Raw genomic sequence first — 19177 nt, forward strand, 5'->3', positions numbered from 1 at the left:
CCCTCTTGCAAATAGAACTACTTTCGGCGGCCCCAATCAAGACAATGGCACTTCATCAACTGCTTACACTCGTTTAAATCGCCATATTCACCGTTCAATCCGTCGCCCCCGCGGCAATTCCATCGTGGCCCTCCTCCCACTCGTCCTCCCAGACACTCCCGCCGGAAGATATTCCAAACCTCACTTAGCGTCAATGTCTTTCCGTACCGCCGCTCGCCGGCTCCCATTGAGGGCTTCAGCTCCCTTCCACGCTGTTTCAACACCGTCCAGCTGCCGCGCATTCTTCAGTCTCCCCGGCAGCACACCCGGCAGCGACACCCAAACCATCACGGCCACCAGAACCCTGCCGTATGCCCAACAACCCCTCTACCAACTCATCTCCGATGTCGACTCCTACTCCTCCTTCGTCCCCTACTGCGCCCACTCGCGCGTGACGCAATGGTCTCATCCCGACGAAAATGGCCGCAAGTGGCCAACGCTCGCTGATTTGCACGTTGGCTGGGGCGGATTCAACGAAGTCTTTACAAGCCGATTGCGCTGTGTCCCCGGCGTGTCAGTCGAAGCTGTCAGCGGTGATCCCGCTTCCGCGGATGCCAAAGCAGCTTCGGCCGTGTTCAAAAGCCTCGTCACAAGATGGCATCTGAAGCCAATTTGCCAGCATCCTTTGCCGTCCACCGAGGTCCACCTAACCATCAAGTATCAGTTCGTCAACCCGTTGTACGCAGCTGTTAGTGCCGCAGTCTCTGACAAGGTTGCTGGTCTTATGATAGAAGCCTTTGAAAAGAGGGCGTTGGAAGAGTTGAACTATACACAAAACCAATGAACCAAATAAAACATCAACTCCATATTTAGCTTAGACGACTGGCAGTCATGCTCCTGGACAGGACCTAACGATGCGTTGCTGTATATTCGTACATACGTCACCGCCGCATCCACCCTCACATTTGACATTAAGAATCAAAGAGTTCGAGAGGAATACATCATTATAGAGTATAGAATAGACTAAAAGCGTGTAATATATAATCAGTTCCTAAGCCAGATAAACAAAATCGCTATCCAAAACGTCCATATACCAAAGCGCCAAGCAAAAGAGAAGTGCTCGATTTCGCTGATTCAAAAGCTACCCCCATCCGTCCGCTAAATCGACCACGTAAACCAGGGAGGGGAGCAAGGAAGAGCAAACAGAAAAAGGAATAGATCAGGAAAAGGGGAAAAAATGGTGTGCACCAGCCCCTTCTCACATCGCTTCCTGCCCGCATTCCCTGAATGTGAACAAGCCATCCTTTCTATGCCCACGCCTTTTATGACCTGTCCAAGTAGCATAGCTTGCCGCCACATGCTTGAGAGCACCACGTCGTCTGTACTGGGATGGTCTGGTAATGCAGAAGAAAGATTGAACGCAGATAAAACAGCTTATTATTTAAACTAGAGGGGAATTCACGTTGCGCAGAATCAAGAAATGCCGGACATTCCAAAATTCAAGAAGACTCGCTGTGGTATCACATGATGAGTAAAATCCGTGGTCATACATCGTCGTTGGTGCGATCGGCACCGTCTCCGTCAATCATTTATGTCTGCTAGATCTGTGCCCGCGAAGAATATATCATGGTTAGTGTGTGTGCTGTGCAGACTCTCGACGTCGGGGGAATTCGTTGGCTATCGATCTCACCTCTTTTTAGTTTGCCCACCAGCGAAAAACTTAAGCATTGAGCTTTGGTTTGATTTATGTTTTGAAGGCCTGGAGGGTCCAGATCGTGCTGCGTGTGCTCCTGGTGCTGGCCCGACGTTTATAATATTTGGTGGTGGACCACTTCGTCGAGGGCCAGGCGGCCAACCTGGCGGTGGTGGCATACCGACACCAGGTGGCATGTCTGGTCGGCGCCCTTGGGGAGGTACCATCTGTGGCACTGGGATGGGATTGACACCGTGTGGATGTCGTCTGCCGGCCCCCATGGGTGGGATATTCATCTCTGGTATCCTTGGTGCAGGCGGCTTATTTGCATCCATGGGCCACATGGTCATTGTGATGCTCCAGTCCGGTTGAATAGTTTCGTCCCAGATGGTATGTAGGATTATTTGCCCGTCCGGGCCAATCAGGTCATAACGACCCTGCTGAACGTGTGGCCCGAGAACGGCAACTTGTTCGAATGCTTGCTTAATGAGCGTTTCCATGCCCTATGAGCGAAGAACAGTCAGCGTGCTATCGAGTCAACAATCTTCATCCGGAGCGGCAAACAAAATAAGTCATTTAGGGGGACGGAAATGATGAAAGGGAAAAGGAGGAATGAATATCCTCACCTGCCATGTGGAGCAGAGATTAAAGGGAAATCTGAAGTCTCTGCCCACCGCGTCCTTGAATTTGATAGGGGCTTTCTCAGTCTTCTTTGATTCTGCTTCCAAAGCGGCCTTGGTTTCCTCAGCGATACGCTTCTTTAAAGCTTCTTGCTCGGCTTTGGCAGCTTCTTCAGCCTCGGCGGCCTTCTTCGCTTTCTCGGCCTCCTCTTCCATCTTCTTTCTTATTTCAGCTTGTACGCTTGCTTTAGTTTCCTCTTCAATACGTTTCTTCAGAGCCTCTTGCTCGTTTTTAGCAGCCTCTGCGGCTTCAGCAGCCTTCTTCGCCTTCTCCCTTTCTTCGTCAATTTTCTTTAGTGTTTCCAGTTCTCCCTTGCGCCTGGCCTCCTCTTGCGCCAACTTGAGTCTCTCCGCCTCCTCGGCAACCTTTTTCTCCGCAGCCTGCCGTGCGGCAGCTTCAGCCCTTATTGCAGCCTCCAGTCGGGCGTTGGCAGCTTCTTCAGCTCTTTTGCGGTCTTCTTCTTCTCTCTGCCTGCGCTCCTCGGCAGCTTTCTGCTCAGCCTCAAACTTCATCCTCGCATTCTCCTCGGCTCGCTTCATGGCCTCAGCATGAGCCTTTTGCCTCTCTTCCTCAGCTTTGCGCTCTGCCTCAATTCTTTCCCTGGCAGTGCGCTCGGCTTCTTCTCTGGCACGCTGAATCTCCTTCTGAGCCTCCTCCTGTGCTTTCTTCATATCGTCCATCCTGCGTTGAAATGCCTCTTCGGCCTCCTTGCGAATCTGAGCCTCCCTTTCAAGTTGTTCTGCGGCTGCCTTTGCCTTCTGTTCGTGCGCCTTAAATGCAGCAAGTTCCGCCTCCAGTTTTATCTTTTCCAGATCTGGAGGCTGTTCCTTAGGAGGGGTTGGGGCCTGCGCGGGAGCTTCAGTGGCGGGAGGTGGAGGCGCAGTGAGATGAAATTGTTGTAGCTGAGCAGGCAGGTTGTACTGTGGCCCCGGATAGTACCCGGGCTGTTGATGCTGGTATGGCATCATGTCATACATTCTTGGTTCACCCCCAAAAAAACTAGCACCGCTAGTGCTGTTACTCATAGGTGTGAATGGGTTCGGGCCATATCCACCATAGGGGACCATTTGACTACCGCCTGGATATCCCCCCATATAATGGCCCTGCTGCTGTTGGTAGCCTGGGTGTTGGTTCCGTCCACCATAGTAGCCACCGCGAGGACCATGTTGAGGCTGGAAGCCATGGCCGTAATGGCCAAAATCCTCTGATGGATCCACGCTGGGCGGCGGAATCGGTGCGTGTGATGGCACCGGAGGATAATCTTGGGGATGTGGTCGGGCAATCCGGTGGCGGCGCGGTGTTGTTCTTACGGCAGCGCGGGGACGTGAAGGTGGGTGGTCGTTACTAGCGGAAGCTGAATCAGAAGGTTGAAGGCCCTCGTCGTCCTCGTCGTCCTCGTCGTACCAGTCTCCTTCGTCGTCGGCTCCGGAGAATTCAGCCTCGGGACGAGACGATTCCCCTTCGCTGTGATAAGAAGTTGAGCGAGAACTCTCGCCGCCTGGGTGGATGGTGATGGTGTGTCGTCTGACAAGCCTGGTCAGTGGTGAGCGGCTTCACAAGCGGCGCGCAAACCGCACTTTAAACAAGAGCCTATGGCACTCACGGCATAGCAAGTAGATGATATCGGGCACGTTTGCGCTTTACTCGCGACGATCCACTGAAGATGGCCGGAGTAAAGACGCCACAGAAGAAAGGGTTGAGGAGGCTTGCAAAGCGGTGTTGGTAGAATGTGAAGGAAAAAGAGAGAAAAAAATTCTTGTGGTGAGGTCAGCTATCCCAATGTTGGTTGTTGATCTTGTTGTGCAGCTCAGGGCGCAGAGCACGGTTCAAACACTAAGCCGTTGAGCGACAATAACAGACCAAGGAACTTTGACGAGCAAAGTCAATGGCAGCAGATGGAGTGCTGCTGCGGGAACCGAACCGACCAACTGGTGGCACTAGTGCAATAAGGGTGAGGGGTCGATTGGCCCGAAGACGCCACTAGAGCTTGGGAGCGCGAGGGGCTTGGCTTGTGGAGATTTGTCGCAGGGCGACGGACAAAGGCAAAATCTGAAAAGAGCCGCGCCGCAGATTGCCCCAAGATTGCGCTTCGCTTGGTGCACTACTTCGGTGGCCCAAGGGGGAGGAGTGGACACGCCTGAAGATTTGAGATCTAGATGGATGGGCCTAAAAAATTGTAAAGGCTCGAAGCGGTATGTAACCACGCAGCCTGTTCTCGAGATCACCCCGGAGGGAAAAGAAGTTTCCTCCGACGAGAAGTGATCAAGTGGAGCGCCTTCTTCGTCACCAGATCTCTGAGGAGGAGGGACAGGTCGGGTTGTTAGAGGTCAGCTTAACCTACTGCACGATGCAAAATGTGGCAAGGGACAGGTTGTAGGTCGGGCTCAGATCGGCGGTGAGGATGGACAGGGCCAGCTTGTGGCCGACTGGGGCCAAAGACAGGTCTGGACTCGGAGAGCTGAGGACTTTTAACTTTTATACTGTCGCCCCTGCGTGTTTGCGAGCGGGTGTTGGACGACGGTAGGTGCCAGAGGGACGAATATTTGCACCCAAACCAAGGGCAGCAGGGAGATCTTTTGGAGTGCGTGGCAAAGTGTCTGGTGCCGATGCAGTAGCAGAATCAGGAGCAGATTAGACAGACGGCTGATAGCGGGGCAGCAGCCAAAATAGTCTTGAATTGCGCGCAGTCGAATTGTCCTGCCCTTGGTATCCAATAGGCAGTGGCGGGAATGTGTGAAGGATGGACTATTGGCTCCCGCTATAACAGTCAAACACTGGATTTTGTAAGTGCGTGGTGGAACGATGTCTAAGATAAAAATGAAATATACTGGTCAGTTTTCTTGTCCTCTCTTCTTTTATCCGTACTGACCACCGAGAATCTTGAGTGGTGGGAGGTATATCATGATGCCCGAATGGCCACTAGCCAACCCATTGTCGGGACCTCCCGTAACATGGAAGCCAACGGTCTGCCGGCCTTACCACCATTGCGCGGCTTTTCCATAAACACTGACGCCTTGTGGCAACTCAAAAAGAGCGGTAGCGAACAATGAAACAAGGCGATAGTTGCCCAATGAGGGGTCCAAATCGTGGGGCAGCCACCGAGGGAGGGGCAATAATTCCATGACAGCTTGGAGTAAAGACACAGGTGTTTTCGATCCAACACAATGCAATGCAACTTACCTTGATAGAAAGTTGATTCGATCGTTAGTTGCGCCCCAGGGATCCTGATAAAAAATGTCGATGCCTCTTTTCAACTGCGGCGCTCGCTATACCATGTAGGTTGTGTACGACTGTGTTGGAGGAGCAACAGTATTAGCATCATGGTCAGAGGACCTGGCTCCACTAGAAGTGTGTGAAGAAGGTCGCCCAAGCCCAAACTTACCAACGGTCAATTGGCAAAATTGAAGTTTAATGATAGCAGAGAGGTAAGTTGCTTTATCGGCGCAATGATCTTGCATTCAAGCCTTGGGGGGGATCGGCGGTGTGTGATACAAAATTGCCCACGTAAATTTCAATGTAATACAAGGAGACCCTTGCTTTTTTTGTGATAAAATTTCGGCTGTGGTGCGAGTATACTACTAGTAGCTCGTGTAAGCCGAGTCAGCGGAATTAACAGTGGAATCGGCAATAGAATATTAGAAGGAAAAATATGCAGTCCCAAAGTTGAAGGCTTCTCGGGGCAAAAGCTCAGGGACGGGGGTTAAAGAAATTAAAATAAAAAAGTATGTTCAAGATGGCAAAAACGACAAGAAGCGAGTCGGTTGTGTCTCGCCTCTTTGTACCTGGTCGGGCAGACAACGCAAAAGCGGGCAGGAACGCAGGCAGCAAGCCCCCACTTTCACTTTCCACGCCTCCTGGCCTCGACGGTAGCGGGCGTGAAATCGAGCGAGTTCCGTCGAGTTCCCGAGTTGTCGAGGAGGAAGCAATCGCACACGGTGTGTGCGTGGTTCCTCGAGACGTTGAGAGTTCCTGTCCAGACTTGCTTCGCCTTCTTCTTATGTCCAGGTAGGTTAGTGCTGCTTTATTGTCTTGCCTCTGTGCAATTCGATTCTCGGTTCCGTTAGGTTGGTAGTCGGGTGTCCCAGGTTTGTCTCAAATTCTTGGCCTCTCGGAAACGCAGCAACATGGTAGATCGAGATATCTAATAGCCAGTGTAAGTCTAGAATTCTATCACTCCTCGGGTTGGCATGGAAAGACAGCACAGGGAAAGAAAAGGGCCGCTCCGAGTGGCACAACAGTTGCTCCTCGCTCTGTTGTGGTGGTTCAGCAGAGGTTTGTAAGGATTATGAATGTATCCCTGATGTCGACAGGGGCTCTTAGGGTTGCGATCTTGCTCGGGTCGCAGTATTTTCTTTCTTTCTTTGACAAAGTCCAGAAGTTGAAATATTGACTGATCTGCTTCCTCAACATGTCGCTGCAAAACGGTCACCGGTCCTTATATGTGCCAACGCCACCTCACCCGAGATCGCAACTCCCCCCTTTTCTCACGGACAAGTCATGACCGACTGCTAACATCTCTCACGATACACGTGGCAGGCAAAACTTGTGTCGTACTTTTTGCCCGTCATGCATCCGACATGTCGACATGGGGTCTGCAGAAGCTGTGGCACAAGGGGCTGGTACTGTGCCTCTACATACTGTGAGTCACTTCACGACATATGTACCCAGTTCGGAAGAAGTTGCTGTATTCAGGGCTAGCTTGGGCTATAACAACAATGACTGCAGCTGGTTTGGCTTGTTGGAAGCTGTTTGGTTGCTCTCAGGTTGCATCCCGTGTACAAATATCAACATACCATCTGACGAGTCTTGGTCGATATTATGTACCCAATTGTTTCCCATTTAATCAGATTTCAGGGTGGCCCACTGTTGTTGACGTCTCAAGAGACATCTGACGAAAACAATTCATGTATCTTGGCCATTTCCCCCATATTCAGGCGTTGACACCAGTTTAACTCTGGATACCTTCTCTTTGCGGGTTATAACGGGAACCGGGCGTTTGATTTTGATGCCAGATATGAATCACTTCTACTATTGATGGCGTGGCTTCCTCAAAGACCATCGCACTACAGCGCAGGACCCTAGAACGAGTGTCGCCATCCGAAATTGGGCATTGATTGCTAAAACACGGCCGCGTCGGCCCAAGCCATGGCCTATGAGGATCTTGTTGCAAGTAATTTAAACCGAAATAGATCACAGCCATGGCGCCAGCGACATTGGACTTGATGTTCACCAAGCTAATAAACCCGCCACTGCTGTCCCTCACTCTGTGGGCACAGAATTTAGTTGATCAGGCCCTCAGAGGAATAGTTCATGGGTCTTCTAATCTGGACATGAGCCACTCGTCTATGTGATAGTCAAGTATGCTGTCGGCACCGCAATGACGGACATAAAGTAACCCAAACGGGGTTCGATTCTGCCAAGATCGGCAGCTGAACTACACGCATGGAGCCCTGTGACAGAGAGGCCAGCATAGGTGACGATGAGAGTACCTCTACGGCACATCTCCCTGCTTTCCGGAGTTCACGTAGATCAATGAGGTGGTAAAAAGGACAGCTGGAGTATTTAGAGCAACCACCGGTGTACCCGCGGTCAACACACAAGTACCCAACTCTAGATCAGTTGCTTCATAGGGACCGTCCGATCAAGATGTCTTCATCTCCAAAGAAAGAAACAACGACATCTTCCAACAGGAAAGCTAACTCTACACTAGTATTCACGGTTTGAGTCGCCGGTTACACAATAATCGATTGGGCATACAACGAGAGTCTTTGTCTCCCGAGATCGTTATCGTCGTGCCAATGGTTGCAATGGGGAGAACATGTCCATCATAGCTGCCGGCAGTTGATGCCTTATTCAATCTATATCGCGTCAGGACTTAGATACCTGTTCGCGTTATACATCATATCCGCCGGCAACAACGATATAGCCTATGTAATCACTACAACTTCCGGCGGACGGAAGGCCGACGCATAGGCCCATTCATGCCTCAATACCAAGTAACAGAGGCTTCACCCTGAGGATTCCGTTGCGGTGACGGCACTATTTTACAATGTGATTACTACAGGGAGTCATGATACTTCTCTCGCCGTCCATCCAACCACACACGGGGTCGAAGAGAGACGAGCATCAAAAGTACATAGAGCCCAGCAACGCACAGTAAGGAACACGGTACAAGCCACAAATTTCCGCATGCCCCTTCCCGACGCGGAGACCAAAATACTTCGACGCATTCGTCCTTGATGCGCCCTCACGATGGCTTTGGCCCATTGAGGTCCAAGCAACGCTGACCGCCAGCGCCTGACACCTGCGTGTTGAAGCCCGATTGACAAGGATGGCCGCTGTGAGAAAAGCTTGACTCATAGTCCGGTGGATCGGTACCTTGCACCGCTGACCTTGGCTTGCATGAACAAGCATTCTCTCTCACTCTTTTGTTTCTTCCTTCCCTTTCCTTTTGGCTCCTTGGAATACAACATGCTCGACAGTGCTACCTTGATGCCCAGCCAGTGGGGGCCGCCCAATGGATGTCGAGAAAGCGACCTTCTCCGTCCCAAGCAGATGTCCTGCAGGAGCTGTCACCCAAGGCGACATGCCAGGCGGACAAGCTGTGCATCGAGAGCTCGTATAAGCCAGCCAGCCGCTCAGCCTGACGATCCACCGGCCGTAGCCTGAACAAGGTCAGTGGATGAATCCAAGAGCTGCGAGGGTATCGTCATGGTCAGAAGTCGCCAGGCGCAAATAGCTGGGTACCCTCCCAGCTGTTGTAGCACCTCAAGATGCAGTATCACCGAGCCAAATTGCTCTTCTGAAACACAGCCATGCCGTGCAGAGGCCTAGTGCACCCCACTGTTGTGATGTGATTCCTTGTTGGTGCCAATCTCCGCGTACATACAATCTTGATTTTGATATTATAATATTGTTTTGGGCAATGTGTGCTCTGTCCCGATGTTTGGAGGCGTCAGACTACGGAGTACATGACAGAAGAATGCCCAACCTGAGAAAAAATCGGACCAACCACGACCACACCCTGTTGATTCATGCCCAAGGTAAAACTAAATAGGAATCCAAACAGAAGTAATTGCGACGCTGTCGCAAGCCTCGTCAATGCACAAAGTCAAGGCGAGATCCGTCTCTGCCCGTCATCAAAACACGTAAAATGACAAAAACTAAAATAAGATGATGAGGACAGTCGGTCACGGAGTGACGTTCTCCTGCTCATCAAGATGCGATTTGTGCACGCCAAGCCACACACCCCCAGGCAAAGTTCTCATGTGCTAATAGCCCAGCCTTCTGTGTCCTGCCATAGGCAACTATCCTCTGAGGCCCAATCAGGTCATGCCTGATGCATCATTACCGAACCACTCTGGCAGATGAGCTGTCTAAAAGTTCTCGAGCTGCAGCAATCTCTCTGGCGTCGTAACCTTGCCACAGCTTGTCCTTGGCTCCATTACGGCGCACAATTTCTCCCAATTTCTTGGTAGCTGTTTCATTCAGTTTCTCAATGGTTGCTTGGTCAGGTAGCTGGAATCCCTCCGAGTCCTTTTTGGACTTGGGCGTGTTTTGTACAAGTTTATCCGTAACCTACACCCATGCGGATTAGTAGTGGCTGCTGCGCGAGTGGAACATGTACAAACATACAAGCTTGAGGCCGTAATAGCCGCGCAAATAGTCATCACAAAGCTCTATGCTGCGACAGAATCGCTTTACAGCCTCTGCGTAGTGTTTTTGTGACCCCCCCTCCGATGCCGTTGAGGCAGCCATGAACGATACTTCGCCGAGTCGAGCGTGAATCTGTAGACTCGTCAGTGTTGCCGTGGGTTTGTCGAGCATCTTCGGCGATGGCACTTACGTTCCAGGCATTGGGCGACAGTACAAGAACCTCTTCCAATGCGTAAACGGCCTGAGAATACAGCCCCTGGGTAACATACATGTCGGCCAGCTCGGCCCAAGCCTCGGGATCGGTGGGACAGACGTCAAGCAAGGAGTTTAGCGCCGTGACAGCTTCAGGAAGCTTGCCCATGGATCGGAGGAGGGCTACTTTGCGCTTCCGGATGGGCTTCACTGAGTTAGTACGACAGCCCAGACATGCTTTAGCAAGTGTACCACTCACAATACTGGCATCATTTTGTTGCAACAGAGCTTCATATTCCTCTAATATCTTCTCCAGCTCCGAGTTGTTGGACGCCGTCGCCTCTTTGACCAATCCCTTCAACGCCAAAACCCTATCATGCGAATCACCAAACCGATTGACTATTCTTTCAAGGCATTCGTTGGCGGCTTCATCGTCACCGGTTTGAAGACATGCGATCATTAGGTTCTCGTATATCGTCCAAGTATCGGCCGTCTCTCGAGTAGAGAAGAGGGAGGACAAAGGTGATGCTGAGAAGGCTTTCGGGTTCTTTCGCAAGATCTCAGGGGCTTGTTGGGCCAGTTTGAGAGCCTCGGCTGGCGACAGACTGCCAACTGGCTGAAGTAGCGACTCTGCCATTTTGCGATAGTGATGCGATGCTTCGCTGCTTTGTCCAGGGATGATTGCGCGGGGTTCAGCCAGGTTCGTCACCGAGTCATTCGAGGAGATGCAGCTTGTACCAGATATCTTGCAAGAAACACAACTTTACAATCCGAGATGCAGTGTCAGTGGACGTTCAATTGCGACTGGTAGTGGAGGCACTTCCCAAGAAGCTCCAGGTGTCCCACCAAGATGCCACAGCTCGCTGTTGTCGCCCATGGTAGCTGGTACTACCTGGAAACAACTGCGGAGGGTGGGAATCTCCGATGCCGACAATTCAGCCAATCATGCAGCTGTATTGGCGCCCCACCAACGGATCTGAGAAACATTTATTTTCAGGGCCAGAGTAATTTTTTTCGTCGTCCTTCCCTCTCCTTGTATCCTCGTTTCGAGTCGACAAAATTCAAACCAGGCACAAGGGCCCAGCGGCCCGGGGTGCTTGCAACACGGTTCCATTCGTATTGTATCCATACATACATACATGAGGAATTATGACTGTGCCTGGTAACGTCTCCAACGAGGCCGACGATGGCTCAACTCCTCCGGTGAGGGAGTTGGAGTCGTTGACCATTGCGGGAAAAACCGATGCGAGTGCAGAAGTGCCGGCGCACCGGTCACACGATCCGACCAAGAATTCAAAACGGACCGATCCCTTCCAGTTTGGAAGCCGCTATCTGAGCGAGGGGGACGATGTCTTTGAGTTCAATGCCTGGGACCATGTCGAGACTGACGACGCGTACAAGGAATACGCTGAACGTCAGTTTGAGATGCAACGCCAAGCACCAGTTTCTGAATTTGATAAGAGTAAGTTTTGTCTTTTTCTTTTTCTTTGACATTTCACATTTTACACCCACCTTTTGGGCATACCCTTGCCCAATGTGTACATGATGATCACCAAGCAATGCATAGTTCATCTGAAACTGCTGATGAGACCTATACCTTCATAAAGTCTTTCGCTCCCATCTGATTACACCAAAGCAATTTCTTTGCTACCTTTTGCGCAGTCTTCTCGCAGAATTGCTCAATCATTTGTCTCGTGTGCTAACGCGGGATTGCAGGCAGGTTCAATGGCAATCCAGCCAAGTGGTGGAATCTCTTCTACAAAAACAACGCTTCAAACTTTTTCAAAAACCGCAAGTGGCTCCAACAAGAGTTCCCCGTCCTTGCTGAAGTAACCAAGGAGGATGCTGGTCCCAAGGTATTACTTGAAATCGGCGCTGGCGCTGGTAACACAGCATTCCCTGTGCTTGCCAACAACCAGAATCCCAAACTCAAAGTCCATGCGTGCGACTTTTCCAAGACTGCTGTAGAGGTTATGCGCAACCATGAGGCATACGACACAAATTTCATCCAAGCCGATGTTTGGGATGTCGCAGGAGAAAGCCTTCCCCCTAACGTTGAAGAAGGATCCGTAGATGTCGCAGTTATGGTGTTCATTTTCTCAGCCCTGTCGCCCAGAGAGTGGGCACAAGCTGTCCGAAACGTTCATAAAGTGCTAAAACCTGGCGGCTTGGTCTGCTTCCGAGACTATGGAAGAGGGGACCTCGCCCAGGTTCGCTTCCGCAAGGGGCGCTATCTGGAAGAGAACTTCTACATTAGAGGCGACGGAACTCGCGTGTACTTTTTCGACCAGGACGAATTGGCCAAGATATGGTCAGGTGAAGCTTACACCGACGACCTTGACAACCCCGACATGCCCCAGTTCGAGATAGAGAACCTTGGTATCGATAGACGATTACTGATAAACAGAGCCGAAAAGCTCAAAATGTATCGGTGCTGGCTGCAAGGCCGGTTTAGAAAGACATAGACCGACAATATATGCCTACAGTATAGAGACGATGAATTCTTCAAGCCGCCGTGCAGAGTATCATGTCACATGCCAATGTACAGATTGCTCAATATAGCAAAAGCTCCCGAAGTTGTGCCCTCTGGATTTCACCAAACCCAATGTCGTCGAGATAGGCCTCCAATCCCCCATACTCCACGTCCAAATGCTTCTGTACCCCAATGACCAATTCAGGAGCCGTGACAGCCCAGTCATCTGTCAAGCCGATTTGTCGGATTTCAGCTAGCCTCTCATGGCGTTCTGCCTCGAGAGCCGGATCTGTCAGGAAGTAGTCATGCTCTATAGCGCCCAGGGGAATGTCGAGAATCATCAAGATCAAAATGCAAATGAGTCCTGTCATGACCGCAATTCCACATTAGATTTGTCCACTCAGCAACCCCGTCTTTGGTAATTCATTGCAAGCTGTAAACACACCTGTCCTATCTTTGCCCTGTGTACAATGAACCAAAACGGGGAGCGTACTCGGCGAGGTATACAGCCCAAGGGCCTGGCAGATCTCGGAGCCAGAGTGATCAATGGTGTCAATTCCAAGGCCGAGTAGGCCACGCTGAAGCATGACCTCGGTCGCGATGAGCCTGACGGCTTCGATTCTGTATCCAAAGATGAAGAGAAAAATGACCTTACTGAGCGTAGCTACTATTAGTCATTTTCTAACGAGTCTTGTGTGCCGCCATATGAGAAAGAGAGAGAGGGAGATGTATATAAATGCTGTTTATTGAGGCACTTACAAAAAGCTCCACCATGACAGTTGCCTGAAAAGGTGTCTCTCGAATGGCCGGCCGGTAATCCGGATCTCCTCGTAGTTTACACCGTCGATACGTGGAAGAGACGGCCGGGAAGAGAACCAAGAAGAGAAGGCATTGCTACTCGTTTCGGCCTGAGCCTTTTCAGCTTGTTTGATCAGTTCAGTCCTGTATCCAGCACTAGTTAGAGCGCTGGAGAGACGATTCGAGACGACGCAACGTACTTGGTCCGAAGATCAATGATGGTCTTTATGCCGAATTCATTCTTGATGCGCAACTTGTCCTTCGCAGAAGCATCGTCTACATTCGAAGGGTGAGTGTGTGTAATTAACGCGCGTCATCAAGGAGCATGCACCTGGTCTTGCAGAGCGGAAGATGAACCCTTCACGAACCCGTCTGCGAAATTCAACCGCCGTCAGTATCTATACGGGGAGATTTACGCTATGCGGTTTCATTGTTCATTGGATAAAGGGTGACGCACTTCTGGCCGAGAAAGCCATTGACAGATTGGCCAACGTCTCTAAAGTTAGCCACGCATTGGAGCTGCGCGGCGGGCTTGGCCATATCCTATTCCAGACGTTGTCAAATGAATACGTTGTGCCAAAATGTGTAGCTTATATCCCGGAAGTTTAACGACCAATGAGCCCAACGTACGCTAAATTCGACAAGCATGACAGCCATCAGACATTGCAAACGACCCGCGCGAAAAGGCTGTGGCCGGGCGAGGTCGAGTGCGGCGGCGGTGCAGCGCTTTCTTTGCTGGAGCGGTGGAGCAGTGAAACGGTTCCTAGGATATTGTGTGAGGCTTCTCGACCTGTACCGTTGACGGCACCAAGTTGTGCTCGTCGCAGGGCTGGGCTTTGGACGGTGACCTGATGGTCAAACACCGGAAGGCTCCAGAGCCCCGTTGTTTTGGCGCGACGGAGCAACCGAAAAGCAGAGCTACGTCATTCGCGTCCCAATGGAGTCGGACTATTCCCATTGCAGCGCCGTCATGACAAGGACAAGTTCACACGGCGCATGCCGCTCCCTGAACCATGGCCGGGCCTGCATACAAATAAGTACAGAGTAATATGTATGTATGTATTGACAAGCCGGCAGGGTTGAGCTCCAGGTTTGGTGCCGTCAGCGCCTGTAGGGTTTACCATGTTGTCGGTTAATAACGCGTACTCCGTAGATACTGTATTTGGGTTCAGCGGCACAAGGATGTTGATACCCCCCGGTCGGCAATTGGTGAGAGACGTAGCGACGACGACGAAAACGGATTGCGGATTGGCCGTTGGGTCCGTAAAGGCAATCGCGCGCCACGAAAAGGTCAGGAAACAAGCATCAGCCGTTGGACGAGACCTAGTCTCGCGAATTGGAATTCATGTCGGCAACTCCACAGCTAAAAACAATGCGACTGAGACGGCTTCTTTTCAGTCATTGGTTCGCAAGCCGAAGAGACAGCCGAGCAGCATTTGGCCTCTGTCCTCTTTGCTTCTGAACATGATAGAAACACCTGTACATGTACGACCCAGTTTCGTGGCACCCAGGATTGCGATTTCAGATTTGTCGAATGCACGGCCCCGTTCACGACGGAACTATCCTGCCGGAAGGCCATGGATGCATGGACGTGGACGTAGCACTCGAGTACTCCGGTACATAGCGTCATTACCAAGATCTGCCGGCGTGTCTGGAGGGTCGCATGACGTCAGCCCAACCAGCAGACCATCTGGGGTAAGGTCGAGCTGGGCCAAGCCAACGTGCGAAATCCGTGCCGGCCATCCCACCTGCTTCTTCATCACCACTGGCTGGTTAGTTCCTGCGCTGCGCAGGTGAGGACTAGTGGTGTGCTAGTATTGGGATAAGTCGGCCGAGCAGCCAGTTGCCAGCCAGTTGCCAGCCAAGCCAGCCCAGCTAGCCTGCGCATGCTCATAGCCATGGAGATGGAGCCGCCATGGAGCAATCCCTGCCGAGATGTAGCTTGTCGCCGTCTGATTTACTTTTGCCAGGGCGGCCGAGTACCTGCTGTGCAGAATAAAAGCAACACCAGTCCCGGCGAGTGCGGCTCATGCCCTTCTGAGCTACATGATGCAGCCAAGTCGATGACATTCTCCTAGCTGATCCTCCACCGTAACAAGAAGACAAAAGCTGGCCTTCTTCCCCCATCACGCGTCGGCGTCGTGGTCTGCCTGTCCATCGTCAGCCCCTTCACGGATAACACCGATATTCAATTTAGTCGCGATATATCCTGGCCCCCTTGCTTGCCGAATAATCCCTGTCGACGACAGCTCCTACAGCGTGAGCGACGGTTGAAAAGGAACAACCTCAACACGAATGATCTGCGCCTGCGCATATACGAGCACCAACGCACATTCGGAAGCACCCGAAACCAATCGCAAGATAGCATCTGGCCAAGGTCCGGGTTGTTTGATCAGTCAAGACCGCAGAAGAAATATCCGACCGTTTTTCCATCGTCACGGAAAGCGGTCCGTCATTGAGCGTTGACAGACTCGACACCCGGTGCAGCTCGAAGAACCCGTCATTGACGTTAGCTCGACGCCACACTTTGTGGTACCAACACTCACGAAGCTATGGCCACCACAAAGACGCCGCCAGCGCAACAAGCGCCTTCCACAAGTGAGTCAATCAAACAGCAAGAGAGACAAGGAAAATAATAGGGGGAGGCAGACGGAGAGGGAGAAGAAGCCACGCAAGTGACGCTGAGCAGCGTGACGTGAGTTTGTTGGTAGCAAACTTTCCAGACCAATGAATGCGTGGAGGTCGAAGCTATCCTTGGCCTCGGCCGCAGCTTCCGCACTGGGACCCTGGTTTTTTTTTAGCTCCTTCCACACAATACTTTGTGTCGCTCTCCATGTCACATTTGTCACATTTCCACGCTCTCACTTAACAGTGCCTTGCTCTTGGATTCGTTTTCTGTTGCGCAAAGCCTCTGCGAAACCCCACGCCCAAGTTCATCTAAACTGGTTGCTGACTTTTACATTCTTCCCGAACCACAGTCCAGAATAAAACAGGTCGCATCAAGTACGCCGATCCTCGCAGCTTACCCAGCTTCCCGTCGTCAGGGTTGGCTCCCGACGGCGCTGCAGCCAGCGCCGCTGCATCGCTTGGCTGGTCAAACCGGAAAACCATCAATCTCTGGAAACCTGATCCCTCATCTTCAGCTTCCGCCGCCGCCGCCTTGGCCAAGGACTACAAAATGGCACCGCAATGGGAACCTGCAGCCCAGTCCGACGGCCACAAGGCCGCGCTTCTTGCTGTCGGCTCTGCCAGCGCAGCTCTCAAGCAGACTGATACCACCAAGTCTGGGCCTTCGCAAGACACGTGGGGGAACTCGGCGGCGACCCAAGCCTTTCATGCGAACAGGCCAGCGTCGGCTGAGCCTCTGAGCCTGGCTCATGGTAGCTCAGCGGCTACACAGGCATTCAACGAGAATCGATCTCAGTCTATGAGGAAGCCGCGACGGCCTCACACTCCTCCGGGAGACAAGTCCCTAGTTGCTGCCAAGGGAGCCATGAGACGTCCCCTCTCATCCACTGGCTTAGCGGACGTTCAGGCATCAGAAGCTAGTGCTGCTGCTAGCGCTCTTAACGGTGCTGCTTTGGCTCACCGAAAGTCCATGACAGCTAGGCCAGGCGTGGAAGAGGTCGGGGCTGTTTCTGTTACGACCATGACACGCAACATGTTCACCTCACATCCTCCTGTGAAGCCCGAGGTTGACGAGCGCACTTACAACGAGAGAATCCACCAATCTGCGGTTGAAATGGCGAAGAAGATGTACGCCAGACAGCAACTCGGGGGCGACGAGCCCAAGGACGCATCCGGACAAGTATCCGGGGCGTCTCAACCTAATCAATATATGAACCTTCAAGATGCGGCCTATAAGCAAGCCCAAGCACGCATCGCTAAGCTTCACGATGAGTATCACCAAAGCCGGGAGTTTCAGGAGTACTATGGAAGCGAGAAGGCGAGCAACCCTAAACACCGGTTCTCCATGTCGCGTAAATGGGGACGGCGAGGCTCGCATAGCGAAGACGACTTGGACGATCGACAGCAATCCGAGAAGATTCGCGAGCAAATGTCCATGTTTTCCAGCAAGTTATCGCAAGTGGACAAGGGCAAGAGAGACAAGGATCGCGAGGCGCTTCTCGCGGCCGCGCAACGCAACGTCAAGGCCCAATTGCACGGCATGGACGAAAAGGTGTATCAAGAAACTGGGAGAGCAAATCCCAGTCTGATCACTGACTGGGAAGCCAAGGCTCAGAAGGCCGCCCAAGCCCAACATGAAGCACGCACAGATGACTCCAAGGGCAAGATTGACATCGGAGGCGGCATGTTTATGACACAGGAAGAGATCAATGCTATTGCGTCCAAGAAGATCCAGCCTGTGCTTGATGATATCAATGACAAAGCTGAGACGGAGCGTGAGAGACAAGAGGTGCTCAGAATGGAGGAACAAGCAAGACGGGAACAAGCAGAGAAGGAGAAGGTGCGGGACCGCGAAACCAAGGAAATTGCTAAGAAGGACAAAGGTATTGACATTTTGCTCTCGCGACCCTGTTGTATTCGGTTTGCTGACAAAACTCAACAGAGCAAGAGAAACAGGAAGAAAAGGCCAAGAAGCTTCAGGAGAAAATGGAAGAAAAGGTGCGGAAGGATGAAGAGAAGGCTACCAAAGCTGAGCAGAAGCGTCAGGCAAAGGAGGAGAAACGTAGGTCAAAGCATGGATCAGCTGTAGCAACTACCTCGAGTCCTCACCAGGGTGAACATGCGCAAGAAGCGGACGAAAACCCAGCCGGTCGCGAGGAAGAAACCCGCCGTGAGACTGCCGAAGAACTCGGCTTGGCTGGCAGCGGTCCCACCGTTGAAACAACTGTTGAGGCATCCGGCTCGCCCCAGCACAAGGCTGAGGGATCAACCTCACCCACTGCAAAGGTCAAGGGCTGGATCAAGAATCGGTTTTCTCGCGGCAAGTCTATCGGGGAGCATGATAAAAAGCGGAGAAGTTTCTTTGGCGGTGCCTCTTTGAAGGATCATGCTGGCGACGGCAGCGCGGCGAGCATCGAAAACCGATCCGCAAGCATGCACGAGGTGGCCCTGGCTGGCAAGTCCGGTGAGGAGCACGAAACCAAGCACGAAGCTGCCAAGGAACCTGCACACAGAGAAGCAAAGAGGGACTCTCAAGGCGTGAGCCCGGTGAGCCCGGTTAGCACTCCGTTGGAGGAGGAACTTGAGCTCGCGGACGAGGCGAAGAACAAGGGGAAGGGCGTTGAGGAAGAGGAGCGACCAAGCCGGAAAACCAGCCTGGATCCTCCTCGGCCTATTGAGGACCCCGCCGTTCGCACCAGCAGCAGTCCGACTCGTGACTCTCGATTCCGGGAAGAAATGGATCAATAAGATGCCTGTATCAACAATCTTGTAAGTCCCGCCGTATAAGTGGTGTGTGTACGAAAGCGGTTATTGATGGCTTGAGTATAGGTAATGTAATGAGTGAAGTATGTTTAGTATTTGTTGATGGGCAAATACACAGCAGGAAGATGATGCTTTTGATGGTCATCTGCAAGATGCTTTTTTGGTTTAACACGGCCTCTGTCATTTTGATGTGTTGGAGTGGCTAGCTTGGGCGTGAGGATATGTGCACATGTGGCCATGGTTTGTATATGTACCAGGTTGGATCATTTGGTCAAAGTCAAATAGTCTCATTATTTACACATCTTGTTATTGTG

At 51.9% G+C, this 19177-nt stretch overlaps 6 protein-coding genes across 6 annotated transcripts; 3 read left to right on the top strand and 3 right to left on the bottom strand.

Moving 5' to 3' along the window:
- Nucleotides 1–193: 193 nt before the first annotated feature.
- On the top strand, nucleotides 194–823 carry coq10 (Coenzyme Q-binding protein coq10; the record flags this gene model as incomplete). Its single annotated transcript, XM_014691260.1, has 1 exon — nucleotides 194–823. The coding sequence occupies one exon, from the start codon at nucleotides 194–196 to the stop codon at nucleotides 821–823; it is 630 nt and encodes a 209-aa protein (XP_014546746.1).
- Nucleotides 824–1665: 842 nt separating this feature from the next.
- Nucleotides 1666–3961, bottom strand: G6M90_00g095860 (uncharacterized protein; the record flags this gene model as incomplete). Its single annotated transcript, XM_014691259.1, has 3 exons — nucleotides 1666–2175; nucleotides 2299–3886; nucleotides 3957–3961. 3 exons carry the CDS (start codon nucleotides 3959–3961, stop codon nucleotides 1666–1668), a joined length of 2103 nt encoding a protein of 700 aa, XP_014546745.1.
- A 5739-nt stretch (nucleotides 3962–9700) lies between these two features.
- Nucleotides 9701–10838, bottom strand: oca3 (TPR repeat protein oca3; the record flags this gene model as incomplete). The annotated part of the gene is made up of 4 exons (XM_014691258.1): nucleotides 9701–9931; nucleotides 9989–10141; nucleotides 10200–10406; nucleotides 10461–10838. 4 exons carry the CDS (start codon nucleotides 10836–10838, stop codon nucleotides 9701–9703), a joined length of 969 nt encoding a protein of 322 aa, XP_014546744.1.
- Nucleotides 10839–11350: 512 nt separating this feature from the next.
- ABP140 (tRNA(Thr) (cytosine(32)-N(3))-methyltransferase) lies at nucleotides 11351–12666 on the top strand (the record flags this gene model as incomplete). The annotated part of the gene is made up of 2 exons (XM_014691257.1): nucleotides 11351–11663; nucleotides 11918–12666. 2 exons carry the CDS (start codon nucleotides 11351–11353, stop codon nucleotides 12664–12666), a joined length of 1062 nt encoding a protein of 353 aa, XP_014546743.1.
- An 88-nt stretch (nucleotides 12667–12754) lies between these two features.
- G6M90_00g095890 (uncharacterized protein) lies at nucleotides 12755–14012 on the bottom strand (the record flags this gene model as incomplete). Its single annotated transcript, XM_014691256.1, has 6 exons — nucleotides 12755–13038; nucleotides 13120–13328; nucleotides 13434–13616; nucleotides 13673–13748; nucleotides 13804–13844; nucleotides 13930–14012. The coding sequence occupies 6 exons, from the start codon at nucleotides 14010–14012 to the stop codon at nucleotides 12755–12757; spliced, it is 876 nt and encodes a 291-aa protein (XP_014546742.1).
- A 2012-nt stretch (nucleotides 14013–16024) lies between these two features.
- G6M90_00g095900 (uncharacterized protein) lies at nucleotides 16025–18848 on the top strand (the record flags this gene model as incomplete). The annotated part of the gene is made up of 3 exons (XM_014691255.1): nucleotides 16025–16070; nucleotides 16451–17983; nucleotides 18043–18848. The coding sequence occupies 3 exons, from the start codon at nucleotides 16025–16027 to the stop codon at nucleotides 18846–18848; spliced, it is 2385 nt and encodes a 794-aa protein (XP_014546741.1).
- Nucleotides 18849–19177: the final 329 nt, after the last annotated feature.

This window comes from Metarhizium brunneum, chromosome 6, assembly GCF_013426205.1.
Source record: "Metarhizium brunneum chromosome 6, complete sequence".
In the NCBI taxonomy this organism is placed as follows: Eukaryota; Fungi; Ascomycota; class Sordariomycetes; order Hypocreales; family Clavicipitaceae; genus Metarhizium; species Metarhizium brunneum.